General features: G+C 42.8%; 2 protein-coding genes across 2 annotated transcripts; one reads left to right on the forward strand and one right to left on the reverse strand.

Moving 5' to 3' along the window:
* Positions 1–6810: 6810 nt before the first annotated feature.
* On the forward strand, positions 6811–8857 carry LOC133885746 (peroxidase 2-like). Its single transcript, XM_062325488.1, has 2 exons — positions 6811–7116; positions 8030–8857. The coding sequence occupies exons 1-2, from the start codon at positions 6892–6894 to the stop codon at positions 8783–8785; spliced, it is 981 nt and encodes a 326-aa protein (XP_062181472.1). The 5' UTR covers positions 6811–6891; the 3' UTR covers positions 8786–8857.
* Positions 8858–11671: 2814 nt separating this feature from the next.
* Positions 11672–16624, reverse strand: LOC133885017 (uncharacterized). The gene is made up of 7 exons (XM_062324644.1): positions 14562–16624; positions 13807–14041; positions 13576–13705; positions 13092–13374; positions 12848–12980; positions 12683–12769; positions 11672–11812 (listed from the first exon to the last, which is right to left on the reverse strand). Exons 1-7 carry the CDS (start codon positions 16589–16591, stop codon positions 11672–11674), a joined length of 3039 nt encoding a protein of 1012 aa, XP_062180628.1. The 5' UTR covers positions 16592–16624.
* Positions 16625–18611: the final 1987 nt, after the last annotated feature.

An 18611-nucleotide genomic window follows, 5' to 3' on the forward strand; every position in this document is an offset into this window, starting at 1 on the left:
CCAGCGGCGCCAATTTAATATTACATATACTCCCTCCAATCACAATTAAATATCATTTTATATATCAGCGTTTCGTAAAACACATATTTGACCACTTTTTTGGGTAATATGTTTTTAGATTATAGCAAAGTTATAATATTATAAAGCTACTTTTTGAGACAAATATATCCATATTATTTTAAAATATTCAAACTCAATACATATAGAATAATTTGTAGCTAAATTTTAGAAATGTTGGCTACACTTATATCAAAACGATATTTATCTGTGAGTCAAGGAGTATCTCTCATATTTTGATTCGTCCTCATCACACTGTACAGAAATCAGCATGTCAGATTGGTGAGATGGGTCATGCTGGCTAGCTGAAACCTGCAACAGGCCACTTTTTTCAAACGATGTTCAAATGGTCAAAAGAAGTTATAGACGTTAATATATGCTAAATCATATACCCACGTAGACTCTCAGGCCTCAGCAACGCACAGATGAGTCAGCCAGTAGGAGACTATAGGGTATGTTTGGTTCACGTTCACATATAAAAAAAAATCCTATATGATCAGGTCTACTTTTGTTAGATGAGGTCATCTAACTTCTTTTTTGATAATATGGATAAGGCAATCTAATTTTTTATTTAGTTAGATAAATAGAACTTAGACAAGATTAGTTAAAAAAATTTCAGATCCGTTTATCATATATTTAGTTTTTTTATCAAAATATAATGATATGACATCTTATTTTGTTGATTTAATTGTAATAAATAAAATAGCACAATCGGATCGTAAATCAGATAAACGATTTAAAAGATAATATCATTTAAAGTGTGCTAACAAAAAATATATTTACTCAAATCAACCAAAATATGTCATATCAGCCGGAACAAAGCTTATCCAAAATATAGACAACTCCATCCAACAGTTTTTAGTGGATAAACTCGTATCTAGTATCTGAGAAAAATGTTTTCTCTAAATAATCATACTATACAGCTTACATTTCAACTAAACACATCAAATGGCTATCTCCAATCTAAGATATCTCTGCATGCGAGGGAAGGGCTCACTGGCAAGACGTACGGACGCAAGCTTGCTGATTCGAGATTCGACCTTAGACGTGCACCACATTTAAGACCTTCAATATAGACTCAGCAAAGAGATCCAGCTGTAATAAAAATTCCAAGATATATCTCTAAGCAAACCCAGCCTTAAAAATATGAAAACCATTAACTGCTCCGTTAATCCACCCACGATTCTTCTTCTCCTCCACTATTTCAGTTGGCAAAACAGTAAACGGAGATGTCGACGGCTCGGTGCTATGGAGTCACTCGCCTTCGTGATGTCGCGGCGGCGGGAAAAAATAAGGCTGTGCGATGAGACTGTAGTGCCTTCAGGTTCCTGTTGTCTACTTTTGGCACTATTGCAGAAAATAGATCCGGTCTCATACGATTTTTCTCCGACGCATATTGCCGACTTACGCCATAATTTTTTTTGCCGATGATCAATTTTTTCGTCACACTTTCGGCTACCTTGAAAGAACTTGCTACATTTTTCTAAGTCCCTTACGAGAGGGATATGTGTGGCAAGAAAAGAATTTTGCCATAGTTATGGTTGCGGAATCAAATATATGTCTAATTTAACTAAATTTGGCTAACTTTAGACATGACAAAGTGTGGCAAACAAGCCCATATACGCTTAGCTCGACAATATGCCGAGCACTTGATGACTCCAGCTGTGGAAGTCACTAGGATAATATTATACACCGTGTATCAAACTGTTTCCACTACAACCAGATAAAAAAGGAGTGAATTACACAAAACTATATATATTATATTATTTGTAACATAAAATTATAACTATTGTATCTAGTATTATCAAGGTACAAGTTTTGTACATTAATTTCATATATAACCCGATTTCATCCACCAGCCGTTATCTCTGACGTTGAAATTCACTGTTCATCGGTACTATTCACTGATGTGGTTCATGTGCACAAGGGTCTTCTATTTCTTTAAAAAATAGTGGTATTCTGTTTCAGGTACTTTTCAGATATTTTGGATTTTATTTGAGGCACTAACCATTATTAGAAGTTATAAAACAAGCTTTTTAAAAAAAAATTAATTTAAATTCTACACATATTTTTTAAATAAATCTAATTAAAATAGGCTGTACATGAATTATGAAACAGAAGATCAAATGGATTTGTTTGCGGACGCGCGCTAAGTAGCAATTCTACCATGTGGTTGTAGAAATCTTTCTGGCACATAAACTACTCCGTTTTTATCAGTTGGGTGTGCTCTTTTCCGTGCCGAACGCGGCAAGGGATGGGGCCCACCGGGCGCTCTCTCTTCTGTGGCCCTATTCGGTGTGATTTTTATCAAACTTGTTTTGTTGAACGTACTACACTCCTATATTTATGAAAAGATTCTTTTATTGTAAAACGAACAAAAAAAAAGAAATAAAGAAGAGAGCTCAATATTATATCATGTGTCCTTGTTTTTTTAATTATATTTGTGATTGTTGCTGTGTTCATCGGCAGAGACAGAGAGGAAAAAGTCGCCGGCAACATTGTTTTATAACATGCTCAACGTGCAATATTCTCGATCCCTAGCCAGCTACTACATATACGCAGTTAGCATGACCAAATCAATTGAACCGTGTCTGTTACAAGATAGATATGCGAATATGTGACATATATTTGTTCCAACTCAAGTCAACCAGAGGAAGCTAGCTAACCATGCATCTCGAATTATATATATATATATATATATATATATATATGTATGTATGTATGTATGTGAGAGAGATAATCCATCTCCCAGGTTTTTCTTTTCATCCTCATCATCATGTCAACCAAAATAACACTACTACAGAAATGATCATTACTGTCAATTCAAAAACTACATTACTATTTTTTACTAAACCAGCAGTAATTAAGTGGCAGTGATAATCATAGATCGAGTATCACTGCCGATTCAAAAACTATATTACTATCGGATATAGAAGTAGCACTGATAATGAATATCAATACCGGTTCGTAACACGAACTGACACTGATAGTTTGTATCGCTGCCAGTTCTTGAGCTGATTCTGCCGATTGATATACTTATCACTGTTGGTTCCAGCTACAAACCGGCAATGATACTCAATCCAGTGAGAAAAATTAAAATTTAAACAGACAGACGATAATTTAACTGATCTTTATATTACTAATCTCTATAATTACTAGTTTATATCACACTAATCTATAATTAAGTCACTAATAATTCCTAACTCTGTCATTGTACATCAAAAATCAAAAGACCAGGCATCGCACGCAAAAGAACACTAAACCCGCGTGCGCGTCTACCGGTCGGCCACGATGACGAAGATGTAGTAGTAGTCGTCGTCGTCCTCATCGTCATCCTCATCCTCATCGTTGTTGTCGTTGTCTATGGTTTCCTCCCGCGCGTCGGCCTCATCCTCTTCCTCCTCCTCCTTCTTCTCCTCCTCCTCCTCCTCATCCTCCTCGTTTGAGCTTCGGGGCCTATTCGTCTTCGGCTCATCGAGGAAGTAGTCACAAATGTCATCCACAGAGGGGGGACCCCGCCGATCCACCGGAGTCCGAGGATTGAACCTCATTAGAGCTCTTTGATGAGGCCTCCACCTCATCGTCGGACGATGACACGAGTGTGGGTGGCGTTGCCAGAGAAGGTGGCGGCAGAGGCGGTGATGGAGTGGCTAGAGCGAGAGAAGTAGGTAGCAGATCCATCGCATTGGCGGGGGTGGAGGAGAGAGGGTGAAAGAGATCAAGTGAGATGAGCGATAGAGTGAAATTTAAAGGCGTTTGGAGAAGCCAAATATGTAGGCATATGAATTCATACGGTTTTTAGGCTATCACTACCAGTTTGTAAATACAACAAGTAGTGATAGCTATTATCACTACCGGTTATTAAAAACATGTCTTTTTATAAACTGGTATCACTGCCGGTTACAACTAAGAACCGACAATGATAATCATAATCACGGCTGATTCTTGTTGACTTGATTTTTTTATGTGCGTTTTGAATTTACGAAACGGCAGTGATATATTATTATCATCGATTATTACTAAACCGATAGTGAAAGAGGTGCGCAGATGATCATTGCTATAGTAGTGCAATTTTCTCTAATGTAGAAGTACTACATCTACAGTTTTTGAACCAATAAGAGAGACAAAAGAGCAAGACAGGTATACACTAATCGAGTTGACATTCTTGTCCTCATATATAGTTTCCATAGATAACATTTCAGTATGTCCATCTAAATAGCTGTTCGTAAGTTGCATGTTTTCTTGTTACTGAAGTAAATTTCCTTGCTGGTCAGCTGGACTATTAATTTGCAATGTGTCCTAAGCTAATTAGCTACTTAGAATCCAGTCATAAGCTATTTAGGTTTATAAGTAACATTTTCTTACACTCTTCATACCTGAGAGTCAATGCTCTCAAACTAAAAAGTCTTCCAGATCAGTGACGATCGAATCGTCTATTGCTAAGGCCTTAAGATTATTTGTTAAGCTAGCACAAGTTTTTGGAAGTGCCTAGTCATCAAGCGACCGAAAATAGGATTGTTAGCAATTTTTTTCCAGACCAAAAGCCAAGCAAATGAAACCTGCAAATAGGAAGTGCACGAATTTTTTTACCGGTCAGAAAGCTAAAAAAAGGTTGGCGGAGACTTATGGCATATTAAGTCGCCTGTCAAATAGCAGAAATGGAGTACGGAGTATTTGGCATTTTAGCAATCTCCAACAGAGACTCTAAAATTTCATTTCTATATAATATTATTATAATAATATCTATTCTTTCTATCTCCATCACCCACTATATTTTCTAACTCCTATTACTCTCACTTTCTTTTCGGGTCCATAATCATCCTCTGTGAATAGTGATAGAGATGAGTGAGAGAATCGACAAATATGCAGATAGGGAGGAAATCTACAATACTGTAGCAATGGAAAAGGAGTCCGCTGGAGCTCGTTTACAGGATGCACGGTGCCATATCAGGCACTATCGCACACGAAACCGACTCCGCTGGAGTTCGCCTTATAAATGGCACAGTTGCAGACTGAGCGTTGGCTCAATTGGTAGAGCAGTAAAGGGGGTGTCGAATGTAGCAATGGAAAAGGAGTCCGCTGGAGCTCGTTTACAGATGCATGGTGCCATATCAGGCACTGTCACACACGAAACTGACTCCGCTGGAGTTCGCCTTATAAATGGCACAGTTGCAGACTGAGCGTTGGCTCAATTGGTAGAGCAGTAAAGGGGTGTCGAACAGGTGATCTCCAAAGCCTATTCAGAATATTAAAAAAGATACTATATTTTAGACGCTCGGAAATGGAGGCCACATCAGTCGATGAATCTCATACATCCAATCCAAAACGTATGACATCTATTCATCTTCTATCTCCTGCAGCTGCTGCCCTTCTTCTTCCTCTGAGCGACGCCACCGCCAATAGATCTCCACGCTCCTCCACCCCACTCTCCTGCTCCCATCTCTAGCGACATCCCCAATGTCAGATCAGCCATCACCGGTCGCTCTCGTGCTAACCCAACGGTGTCGTCGCCCTCACCCCAACACTCCCCATTTGGTTGACCTCCGCTAACTCGCCACCCCGCCCCCACGTCCTCCATTACCGTTGGATTGGCCTACCTCCCAAGCCCCTCCCTCTAAGCTCGGTGACAATGAATTCCTCCTCAGAGCTAACCCTCCCCCCACCCTTCCCTCCTGCTCCCGTCTCCGATGACATCCACACTGCTGGCCACTCCCGTGCTAACCTAACGATGTCGTCGCCCCCATCCCGACACTCTCCATCCGGTTGTCCTCTGTCACCTCACCGCTTCGCCCCCATGTCCTCCACCACCGCCAGGCTGATCTGCCTCCCAAGCCCCTCCCTCTAAGCTCGGTGACATTGAATTCCTCTCTGGAGCTACCCCTCCTCTTCATTGTCATCGCATTCACATGCGTCGACTGCGAGAAATGGCGATTTCAAGCATCTGAACTAGTGTGTAAAAAAACCAGGAGATCTCCTTCTTAAGCGAACGCTCAGACCTATTGGCATTATATATAAATAAATAAATAGCAAGACCGATATAAAAGAAACAAAATAGGAAGTAGACACAACAATAAGGATCAGTATCCAGTAACGACCCTGAGTGCTGAGTCGACATTCTTGTCAACTAACAAATACCATATAATTAGTGGAGAGAATATTATGCCGACCAATATTGTACATGTCCTAATCGATATTGACCTATCTTAATATGTCGATTTGTCGATTTAATCATATGCGACCTTAAAATAAATAAATAAATAGCACAAGCAGGTAGGCGTTGTCGAGGGAACGTTGGAAACATGAAGAAGTTGAAGCCGATGTAGCTGTCTCGTTCGCATGACTGCAAACACACGTACTCACACTGTCGGTCTAAATGGCCAACGACGACTCGATTATATACATCTTGAGAGTTCCCAAATATTAAAGTCAAACAATTAGATTAACTGGAATCTTGCCATGATTAAGCTAGTTGGGTTTTATGACATTTCCTTGCACAGGTCATACCCCAAAGCTCAGAGTCAACACGCCTTGCTAGCTGCAAACCTGCAACCGTAATTACCTACCAATATTTTTCGCCGGTAGTATGGTAGTAACCTCTCAATCATCTTTGTTGTTAACATTTCTTTTAGAAAAAGCTAAATGAAAAAGAAGTGAAAACTCAGTGGATGCATAAGTTCAAGGCTTCCTAGCTCCCGTGTCATGATCTATAAATACCCTGTGGAGGCCAAACCATCGTCACCATCAAACATCCATTCCCTATATACTTCTATCCTCGCTAGCTTTCTAATCGAAGCCGATTAACTAGCTAGCTTAAGGAGCTACTCAAGCTGAAGCATGGCGATGGCGACATGCAACCTGGCCGTGCTGCTGCTGGTGGCTGCTGCTGCGCTGAGCACGCCGTCGCTGGCGCAGTCGCCGCCGCTGCGATACAACTTCTACAACTCCTCGTGCCCGCAAGCCGAGGCGACGGTGCGCAGCGTCACCGAGGCGATTATCAGAAATGATCTCACCATGGGCGCCGCCTTCGTGCGCCTCTTCTTCCACGACTGCTTCGTCAGGGTAATGGCCGTCTCAGTACAATTCCTATTCGTTTGCATTTGGTTTATTGTTACGAGTACTGCTGCAAAATTGTAATTTGGTAATTTCTACTGATATGAAAACTATGAAATGTAAATATCAAAGCTCGTAGTAATCGCAAGATGATGATTGACGAATAATTATGTTGGTTTCCAGCATTTAAAAATAGTTACACAAGAATATTGGTAGTAACAGGCACATATTGCACATGGGTGGCTGCATCCCTTGCCTCGAAATTGTGTGCCCCCATGAAGCAGCTACAATTGATAATGTTGCTTTAAAATTATGGGGATGCTACTGCTCAAGTGTCTGAAAATTTTGGGGCTTTTCAGTCGAAGAAGGATAGTCATTGGATCTAGATGATGCGTTTCACCTCTCCTCTTCTTCCTTATGTCTGTTTCTTCTCCCCGTGCGTCAACGTGAAGAGCTCACCTGCCTGCCTGCCTACCTATATGTGTCCCTGCGGCTCGTGTGCTCGCTCCCCCGCCTACCTCCATCCATCTCCGGTGGTGCTCTTATAGCTAGATCCGCCCCGTGCTAACCCGACTTTATCGAGACATTTTTGCTCACCCTCGCCCCAACATCGCCCGCTGGCTGTCCTCCATCGCCCATAGCCTGTAGCGACCTCGCCGCTATGCCCTCGTGTCAGCCTCCTCCGTTGGGCCGACCTACCACCCGCCAGGAAGCCACCCCCGTCAACTCCGGATCCCTAACCCGCTGCCACCAATCCCGTCGCTTGATAGCGCTATGCATATGCATGATGAACTAGTGTACTCTTAAACAGCAAGTGATGAAAAGGTCGTCTAAAAAAGTGATGAAAAGGAACCAATGAGCTCGCGCGCATCCATGCGTATGTGAATTGTGAACTGACAAATAAACGGGCCTCTGCTTGCAGGGCTGCGACGCCTCCATTCTTCTTGACCCGAGCAGCAGCAACCCGTCGACGGAGAAGAGGGCGATCCCGCTGCAAGGGTACGACGCAGTGAACCAGATCAAGGCGGCCGTGGAGGCCGTCTGCCCCAACGTCGTCTCCTGCGCCGACATCCTCGCCTTCGCGGCGCGCGACTCCGCGGTCGTCTCCGGCGGCTTCACCAGCTTCGCCATGCCCTCGGGCCGCCGCGACGGGACCGTCTCCAACTTCTTCGACGTGTTGCAGCACATCCCTTCCCCGACCTTCAAGCTCCAGGACCTCATCAACAACTTCGCCGCCAAGGGCATGAGCGTGGACGACCTCGTCACGCTCTCCGGCGCGCACTCCTTCGGGCAGGCGCACTGCTCCTTCTTCAACGGCCGGCTGTACCCCACCGTGGACCCGACCATGGACGCCACCTTCGCCGCCGCGCTGAAGACGGTGTGCCCGCCGCCGGGCAGCAACGGGGGCAACCCGGTGGTGAACAACAACAACGTGACGGACCCGAACAAGCTGAGCAACCAGTACTACAGCAACGTGATCTACGGGAAGGTGCTCTTCAAGTCGGACCAGCAACTCCTGAGCAGAACCGACACGGCGGCCAAGGTGGCCGGCAACTCCGCCGACCCTGCCGCGTGGATGGGGCGGTTCGCAGCGGCGCTGGTGAAGATGGGCGGCATCCAGGTGCTCACCGGGACTGCCGGCCAGGTCAGGAAGCTCTGCTACGCCACCAACCGCTAGCGCTAGCTGATCAGGCCAATTAAGCTAAACGATCGAGCAGCTGCATCTGCTAATATTGCATTGCAAAGTAATCTGGACGCGTTATGCATTCATTATTGTTTCATCTCTTGTAATTTCATTGAATTGCTGTTGTTGTCACTTGAAAGGTGCACAATTAATCAACTTGCAATTTATTCTCTCTCCTTGACTCCTTGTTGCTTTAAATTTGTTTTTAGTGTCACTTATATGATGTTGTCTTCGAGCAGCATGATTTACCGATGAATGGTGCAGCTGGGACCAGCAAATTGGCCTCATCATTTCTCTTCAAATATTTCTCATTTGCCTTTTATCACGCTGATCAGAAATCAGTATGCCAGATCGGTGGGGATGGGCTATGGCAGGCTGAAACCTGAAACAGGCCAAAATTTCCAAATGTTCTAATAGTTCGAAACGAAATGTAGACACTAAGATCTGCTAAATTATATGCCCACATAGATTCGCAGCAACATGCAGGTGGATCACCTAGTGAGAGACTATGGGCACGTTTGGATCCTTGCCGCCACCTGTCTTATCTGACTGAACAAGAAATCAGACTTTTGGTTGTCTTGCGTTTTTCATGATTTACTTTGTCAGCTTGGATGATCCAAAACCGCTCTCTGACCGTGCTAAAGCTAGCCTTGCCGATCGAGGTGAGATGAGCTAGACAGATAAGCCAACCAAACACGCCCTATGTATACGCTCAGCTACATAGAGGGCTTGATTGTTGAAGAATATAATGCCATATAATGAGCATATACCTTATTCCAAATATACAAATATTATACCAAATATTCGAGCTATTTATACACATGAATAAGCAGCTGAGAGAATTAAAACTAACAGCAGCAAACATCTCAAACAGGTGTATCACCAATAGCTGAATACCAAAATAAAGCATATGAGTATGATCTCCATAACGTAATGACAGCATAAAAGTGACAGAGAATATATTACTCAGATTTGAGTAACAATTGGCCCCAAGACTTAGAAGTCTTGTTCCCTAATTGTTCTTTTCTTTTTATCATAGATTGGGCTATTAATGAGATCTCAACTAGCTCAAAGAACTTGGACAGCTAAACAATTTATGTTCTGGACAGTGACTGAAAAAGACTTCTTTAACATAATCCATCTAGCCATAACAGAACCAACTAAGCCATACAAAATATGAGATCAACAGAAGTATGTTATGGCTAGATATTTCAGAATAGAGCTGGACACTGCACCTTCAAAGGAACTGACAGTGCTACAAGCAAGATCAGCAACACATGTGCATAAGGTTGCAGTCAACATACAACCACATGTGCACACAAGTCTGCAGCTGCTATTCTTTTCACAGCAATAACAGAATTATGTCCAAAATTGTGCCTACTATAGGAACATCAGCACCCTGTCCAGATCACAAGTCTATAGCTATTGTACTCATCTAATAGCCCAATCTAAACATATATAATCATCACAGAGCATGCTGTCCAGAGGAAGTGGAAGAATACTCACAGCGAAAATTTGACCGAAATCAAAATGAAGAAAGGCTAGGCACGGCTAGCAAGCCGCTGACCCAGAAAACCTATCACCCTCTGTTGCCGACGGTGAGAGGAGATTGGAGATACAAAGCCCTCCACCGTACTGCCACCGCAATACGGGCAAGCCTCGATGCTGCAGCTCCGGCCACCAACACCCTTTCTCTAGAGTAGAGCACCAGAGACAGCACGAGAGAAACCTCGGGCTCTAGTTCCCGATGCAACACAGAGAGAAATCACAGGGGAGAGGAATTAGCCAAAGCTCATGCCTTCACACCGAGAGAGGGAGAGGGGAAGAAATATGGGCCTTATCCTCATCGCAGAGAACCGGCGCCAGCTCCCCAGCGAGATTCCCGCGGCTACCCAACGAATCGACGGCCTCCAGTGCTGCTGCAGCCAGCCAAGCGACCCGAGAAATCGGCCGGACGTTGCTGCCGTCGCCGCCAGCACCCGAGCCATCGAAGAGTGCCACAGCCAGGGGAAAATTTTCCCTTCCCAACCCTAGAAACCGCACTTATATGGTGCCCACTGTGGGTCTAGGCCAAAGCAGATCAGAGCCCAGTTCTGGCAGCCCATAAAGCGGCCCAAAGCATAAACATTGAAATTTTCATAAATTACAACATTGATGACATCAGGTGTAGAGCTAAAATGTTTCTTAAAACGTCTAGTCGAGCAGCAACATGGTCAACATAGCACCAGTAGATCTGATTATCTCCAAATTTGATTTTTTTTTTCCGGTCAATGTCACCAGACATAATATGATGCACCATGTCTCAAACTGTACCCACGGAATGATCAAAAAAAAAATTGTACAACAGCAGGTGCAACCAGCATCTTTACTCTTACAAAAGTCGAATTAAGTTGGTGGTTGAAATGACAGAGACTATACCAGGAATATACTTCCAGTACATGTATTCAACAGCATCGTTAAAAAAAATGTATTCGCCATAAATATGATAGATAGTAGTAGCACAACATAGTAAGACAAACGGAAAATGAAGAAGGTTTTGCTGAGTCCCAGACAATGCGCTCCGGCGATGACGAGTTACAACTTACAATCTTGCAGAACGCTATGGATATGAAATCAGCAGTTACAGGAAAATGTAAGTAACATGTTCCGTTGTGTGTTTCAAAAGTGTCCGAACAAGATGCATCACGATCATAATATCTGTAACGAGTCTAAATCAATTGCCCGGTTGAGACAAAGCAAAGTTCAGGTCTAGAGGAATGCAGCAATGAAAATCTTGTGTTCCACACCAAGTCACCCCCGTGAAAATCCCCATACTGAGATATCTTTGAACTCACAATATCATGCAACGAAATCACATCAAATCCAGTTGACCCATTAGCTTCACACTCCAGGTGCTTCACCAATGCTGGGGTGATTACTTGACGTGCTTTGCAGTAACGGGCTCAGAGCACTAACGACGATGCTCATGCTGGGCCGGAAGTCCGCCTCGTACTGAATGCACAGCGCAGCAACAGCAGCCATCTGGTTTCCAAACCAAGTCAAGAACACATTGTGATGCTCTGGAGAATACAATTTTCTTATGGTGCAATATCAGCTTCTGTTATTTGGGGGCAAAACTACAATCGGCGCCACAACAGGATCAGAACAGCCAAAGCAGAGTAGGCCGTTCTGGATAATTGCTTGCCAATTAAGTTTGCTCATTAGATAAGTCTCAAGTTGTTAGGATTCAGGATTGCTTTGTTAAGTTGTTTGGAGTTTGTTTAGATTATATTCCACCGGCCTGCTCTATATAAAGAGAGGCAGCATTCATCAATAAAGGCAAGCAAGAAGCTAGAGTCTTTCCTCTCTCTCCCTCTCTGTTCGATCATTCCCAGCAGCTCCGAGGTGGCAAGGCAACTAGCCTTGCCATCCCGAGAGCAATCCACCCAGGCCATAACAGTTTCAGGTGTAATTGCTCCATAAGAAATTGTACCTTCTACTCAATCTCTTGCTGTATACTTCATTTTTTTTAAAAAATGTGAGTATATAAGTCAACATAATTTTCATTTGTTTTATATTAGCTTTATGTGTCAAGATTCACAAAGCCTCCTAACTATGGCTTCAGCTTTATCTTTGAAAGGGAGCTAAGCTTGAGATGTGCAAAACAAGCCATCTGTTATTTCGAAGTGGAGAACAGAAACTATCAATTTGACCCTAACAATTACTTTGCTGATAAGTTCAGCTTAAATATAGGTCAAAGATAGTCTTCGATGAAAACTCCCTTAAAATGGTTATATCAAGTTTTGTCTAATGCGTAAAAACTATAATGCTAAATGTACAAGTCAAACTGTAGAAACGACCTCAAATTGCTTGCCAAAACATAGTAACATCTAGGCTTAAGAATATTATTACCTTGGCGACAGCCTTGGGTGGGTATCCTCCTCCAAGCCTTGGATCTATGCATTGTTTCACCTTTTCTTTGCTAAGCCTTGGTGTAGCCTGCACCTCAATATCGACTGGTTAGCTACTTGTTGCATCCAATAAAGAAATCTGATCAATGAATGCAGAAATGTGTACCCATGTCACAAGGCCCATCTGGCCACGCGGCAGTGTATGATCAACTAATTTACGACCGGTTAAAAGTTCCAACAGTACAACCCCAAACCTGTAGATATCGCTCTTTATGCTATACTGTCCTGTCATTAAGCACCTAACAAGAACCAAATCAGGGAAGAGCATATAAGTACGAAAATGCATATCAATCTCCAAGCCTAGCCCCTAGTGTAAAAATCTGGAAGCATGGAAACATTGCGTTGCATACTCAGGTGCTTCATATTCATATTCATATTCATAATCATACGGACGACGAAGAGAGGTATAACCGTAGTCATAGACCACAATCCTTGAGACACCGAGGTCACCTATTTTTGCAACATCATCATCAAAGAGAAGTATGTTGCTGGACTTGATGTTGGTGTGGATGATAGGAGGATCCACCGTCTCATGGAGGAACTGAAGCCCTTTTGCAGCACTTACAGCAATCTTCACACGCTGCACCCATGACAGAGGTGGTCCTGGTTGGGCTCCCTTGACACCCTTCTTACCTGTGATCATGAACTCGAAGAATATCAGATGTGCTTTCCATGTATGATAGTTTTCTAGATTATGCAGCGGACAAGCAATGTGATCAACACAAATTACATAACATTTCAGCATGTGTCATTCTACCGACCTATTGTCTAACCAGAACACACTAAGTGACCAAGCTAGGGTTTTATGAAACTAAAAGCTTTATTAGTTCTTACCATGAAGAATATCATGCAAGGAGCCCCTTGGTGCGTACTCATAAGCAAGAACACGAATTTTCTCTTTGAAATAATATCCAAGAAGTTCGATAACATTTTCATGCTTCGACATTCCTGAAATAGCTGGAATCTGCTACACAAGTGGAATTAGAAGGAAATCCCTTGCTGAACAAACTAATAAATGAAGAACATTAGCTTAAAAAAAGAGAAAGCAAGACGCGCAGGCATAACCTGCACTAGAATGTCTTCATTAGAATCTAGTTTCTTCACCGCAGATTTTCGTCCATCTTTAAGCACCCCGAAGAAAACTTTTGTGTGTGAGCCTTCTCCTATTAGAACATCATGACTGAAGTTCCTGGTTATTTTCTTCAGTTTGTCCATGGAAATGGTCGATGCAGGAGTTGGCAGAGTTTTAGCAGCGTTGTTGACATGGGTAGGGGCCAAGTGTTGGCTAGGTTTATTGTCGGTGACAGCTGCATCGGAGAGATTGAAAAAAGAAATCCAATAGGCTAAGGTTAGGTGATTGCTGTGCTCAGGAAATTCTTGTTTCGCTAGTAGTACTACTTAGAACAACAAATATTATATTTTGGCAAACAAGGTGCACATTTTAAATTCATCCATTATGATCTAGGTTTATACCGAGTATAAAGTTGTACCTGAAAATTTGGTGGAAAAATTTCCTTACTCCCTTTGTCATATGTTTTGACCATATGTTTCTATAATAAATCCACAGTAAAAGCTTTGTCACTAGATATGAATTGTTCTACAGTGGAATATATTGACCATATGTTTCTATAATAAATCCACAGTAAAAGCAAGACAAACTTCTTTAAATATAATAATGGTGAAAGTCTTAAAAGATTGACAGTATAGGATTCCATGGTTACCGATATCTAGTGAATGTGGGTGTATGGGTGCAAGTATATCATGGAGATTGGACTTCATAGGATCTAGCTGGTTAAGCATGGCATTAATGATGCTTCTATTGAGAGATTTCGTTTTGTGTACCCATGAGTTTGCTTCTGATACTCTGAGCTTCAGCGATGATCCGGAGACGGGAAAGTACATCACTCATCTCTGGCCGCCTTTGGAGATCAAGTTCTAAGCACTCAACTGCAATGGCAATGGCCTCATGTAGAAAGCACCCTCCTTGTTCATCGTAAACCTTCTTGCCAAATATATTTGTTGCATTATGGTCTGTTCTACAAGTACCAAGGATGTCTGTTGTAAGCACGTGAGCTCTTCCATCAGACATGTATCTTACTGTCTTCCAAGTGACGAGTTCCAAAAGAATAACTCCAAAACTATAAACATCAGATTTGGGGTTGAACAGCTGACCAGAAACATCCATTGGATCTGAATAATACTTTTTTGATTCGTGCTCATAAATACGAATAACAGATACCGCATATCGCTGCACAACTGAAAGGCCAAGAAATGTTGATAAGTTAGCGTTAAAGACTTTTGGCACGAAGTTGTTGTCCAAAAATATATTGGTAGACCTCAAATTTCCAGAGAGGCCAGTGCCACGTGATTCAGGATTTTCGGCTACTAATGAATGGATATGAACCAGGCCCTCTGCGCACTGGACTGCTATCGACAAACGTATATGAAGAGGAAGTTTTTCCCTGGAGCAGATAGTCTCATAAAGGTTTCTGTTAGACAGTGATATGGAACCATCGTTTGACTGGGATAAACCACAGCAAGATTCATATACACACTCTGAAATGGATTCCCCTAAGTGGAAGCCAACAACATTCGCGACGTTTTTGTGATTCTTTTGACTCAATATGCGCATAGTCTTCAGAAACATCTCTCTGTCAGTTTCTGAACGTGTTATAAGTTGTTTTACTATAACTGGATGGCCCTTGGTAAGGACTCCACTGTATAGACGTTCACGAAACTCTTCCCTAAAGGTCATGCTGTAGTTTCTTGTCATCTTCTTCATTTCCTCTTGTGTGAAGATATTCAGATTGCCAAATTGGTGAGCTGCTGACCCTACTTCCTTTGGGGAAATTGAGTTGTTTGGCAAACTAGTATTCTGCTGACTAATATTTCCTTGTTCTCCCTGCATACATTTTCTAATCATCCTTAGATTGGTCGCTACTTCAACCATTTCAGGACGTGTTTTGACATCCCTCCTCAAGCATTTAGTTGCTAGCTTCCCAATGTCTCCAAGAAACTTCATGTTTTTTGTATCGTTGATTTCCTCATCAAACATCACCTTCTTCCCTTTTTCACAGGCCTCAGTGAAACTTTGAGCAAGAATAATGGTCCCATCAACTGCTTTCTTTCTGGTGATAAGTTCCAGCAAAACCACTCCAAAGCTGTAAACATCACTCTTTGGGGTTAGAATTCCATTCTCGCAGAATGCAGGATCCAGATAACCAATGGAACCAATGATATTTTTGGTGTGTTGAGCCCCATTAGCACAAAGCAACCTTGCTATTCCAAAATCTGATATCTTTGGTACAAGATCTTCGTCTAACAGTATATTAGAAGGTTTGATGTCACCATGAAGAACGGGACTATACATCGAATGCATGCACCATAGTACTTCAGCAACCTCAATAGCAATGTCTAAACGTTTGACCAAAGGGAAGGGAACACGACCGACGTGGCCATCAGTGTTGCTGCAATGAAGGATGTTGTAGAGGTTTCCATTGGAGATACACTCCATGACAATCATTAGAGCATTTTCCTCCGTGCAGCAGCCCAAGAGTCTAACAACATTCTTGTGGTTTATTTGAGAGTGCACTATCACCTCCTTGGCAAATTCCTCTTTCCGGGTCCCATGTATATATCTCTTTACTGCAACTGAGGACTGATCATCCAGCATTCCTTTGTAGACCTCACCGAATGCCCCTTTTCCCAGCATAGTGCAATATCCATTGGTGATGTGCCGTATCTCATTTTCTGTGAAATATCTCAGGCTATAGTTGTTGTCCACTCTTTGAAGCACCACTCGCCCATTAGTTTGAAGGAAATCTCTAAGATTGGTTCCTTGGTAATCCATGCGCAAGCCAACGCAATAATTGGAAAGCAACGGGTGGTTGCTTGCCTGCATAACAAGGTCAAGTAATGTTACTGTGCTTACTTGCAATTATATTAAAACAAGGCTACTATGCTTACTTGTCAACTATAATTGTTGTGAAATTATAATATAAAAAAGTTTCTTTTGATAGGGAATTCGTAATACAATTACATGAGCGGAGGAGCATGAAGCTCGATGGCAACGATCCAGGATGGAACCGAGCCGACAGGGTTCGAGTCCCCGTCCCGCATCCCTAGATCTCCAATGAAGACAGCGTCGTGAGAAAGCGCCGTTAAAAAAAAACATGGATAACGTGCCAGAATGTTAACTCGGAGTGTAACATAATGAAGAATTACTCGTCCTCTGAAACATCATGATTTCTGAATATTTTTTGCTGCCCGTTGGAGACACTGAGTCCTTTTCGTATCTATTTCCAAATGTCTGTTGGTAAGAGGTAGGGCGACATGTTACTATGGTAGCTACTAGCCCGAGGTACTGAACTTTGATGTTTCAAGTTTCAAAACTGAAATTACTATGCGGAAGGCGAGTTTTAGGTTTCTAGACTGACATCTTGAGCTTCAAATGCGAGTTTCAACAATGCAAGGTTCGAGACTCCTAGTGAGTCCAGAGTCCAAGCAACAATTTTTCAAATATTTGAGCAAGTTTTTGGATAGTTCCAGACAAGTTTGAACCATGTTTCAAAAGGTTTGGTTGGTGCCGGGAACCTACGCTGTTCCCAAGGACTAGCAAAATCGAAATAGCAAAATTATTGAGTCATCTCGATATAGCAAGAATGTATCCGACCTGAAACCCGACCTAAATCCAAAACTACTAACAGGTGAAAATTCATCTCAGACCCCAAATCCAACCCGAAACCTGACAAGTACCCTGCGGGTGGGAGCTAGTGCCGACCGCCGAGCATCGCGGCAACATGGGGCGGGAGGCTCCAATATAATGCTCTCGATTAAGCACCCTGTCTGTGGCGGGAGGCAGGCGGCAAGAGCGATGAACACTTCTCATCGGCGGCATGTTGTAAGGGACCAATTGAACGGCATGCACGAGAGGATCTCGTCTTTCTCTACTACTACAAAAGAATTGTAAGGGAGGAGGAACCTGAGTACGTACATACCTGTCGCTCGTCCTCTCCAGCCGTACGTACGTCTTCGAGGAACTCGATATCCCAATTCCCCGCTGCCGCCAATTAGCTTGCTGGTCGGAGACGACGGCGTTCTCCAACGTGCACGCACCGTCGCCCCTTCGCTTATTACGCGCCACCGCGGATAGATGCTTTGCTAGCTACGCGTATAACGGGGTCAACGAGGGAATTAGAACCGAAGAGGGTAGTTGATGACATGCTTCTTTATTCTTTTGGACAGCTAGCCTATTTACAGTGTAATGTCAGATGATGCGGTTACCTGAAGGACAAAAACCACGTCTACAAAACCAAGGTTAGGGTTCGAGTAGTACCTGATCTGACATTGGGGGAGGTTAGATATATGATTCTATAGTTTATTTAAGGGTGTTATAGTTACAAAACTAAGTAACTAACAGTGGTTCTCATAGTTGTTGTTCGGTTGCTGTGCTCATGTGTTTTTAGATAATGGAGTATATATTTTTTTTCTCGAACACACAGAAGAACTACATGTCATTAAAATTATGGAAAGAACCAATAGTTTACAAAGCCGTACCAACGGCCGGGATAGTTACAACGATCATACGCGCCCGATACTAGGATAGCTACCTCTTACAACACTTTCAACCTAGCAAGCAGCGCTGGCCCTTTGCGCCGGCCGCCATCCAAAGCTTGGCTTCATCATGGATGTACCGTAGGGGTGTTGCCACCCGGGGACTGTCTCCTTCAAATACACAACAATTTCGATGTTTCCAAATAAAACATGCCACAAGGACCACCAGGGTATTGGAGACCCTTTCGCATGTCCTTTGGAGCTCGCCGCTGCGCTTTTCTCCACCAATGTTGGAAGCCCCTTTGCTCTCCAATTGG

Source organism: Phragmites australis, chromosome 11 (genome assembly GCF_958298935.1).
Source record: "Phragmites australis chromosome 11, lpPhrAust1.1, whole genome shotgun sequence".
In the NCBI taxonomy this organism is placed as follows: domain Eukaryota; kingdom Viridiplantae; phylum Streptophyta; class Magnoliopsida; order Poales; family Poaceae; genus Phragmites; species Phragmites australis.

Coding starts and splice junctions, on each gene's coding strand:
- LOC133885017 (XM_062324644.1), bottom strand. CDS start 16,591: ATGGATTACCAAGGAACCAATCTTAGAGATTTCCTTCAAACTAATGGG. Junction 13,706..13,806: donor ATGAAGACATTCTAGTGCAG/GTTATGCCTGCG, acceptor CTTGTGTAGCAG/ATTCCAGCTATTTCAGGAAT. Junction 13,375..13,575: donor CTTGCATGATATTCTTCATG/GTAAGAACTAAT, acceptor TCATGATCACAG/GTAAGAAGGGTGTCAAGGGA.
- LOC133885746 (XM_062325488.1), top strand. CDS start 6,892: ATGGCGATGGCGACATGCAACCTGGCCGTGCTGCTGCTGGTGGCTGCT. Junction 7,117..8,029: donor TCCACGACTGCTTCGTCAGG/GTAATGGCCGTC, acceptor CTCTGCTTGCAG/GGCTGCGACGCCTCCATTCT.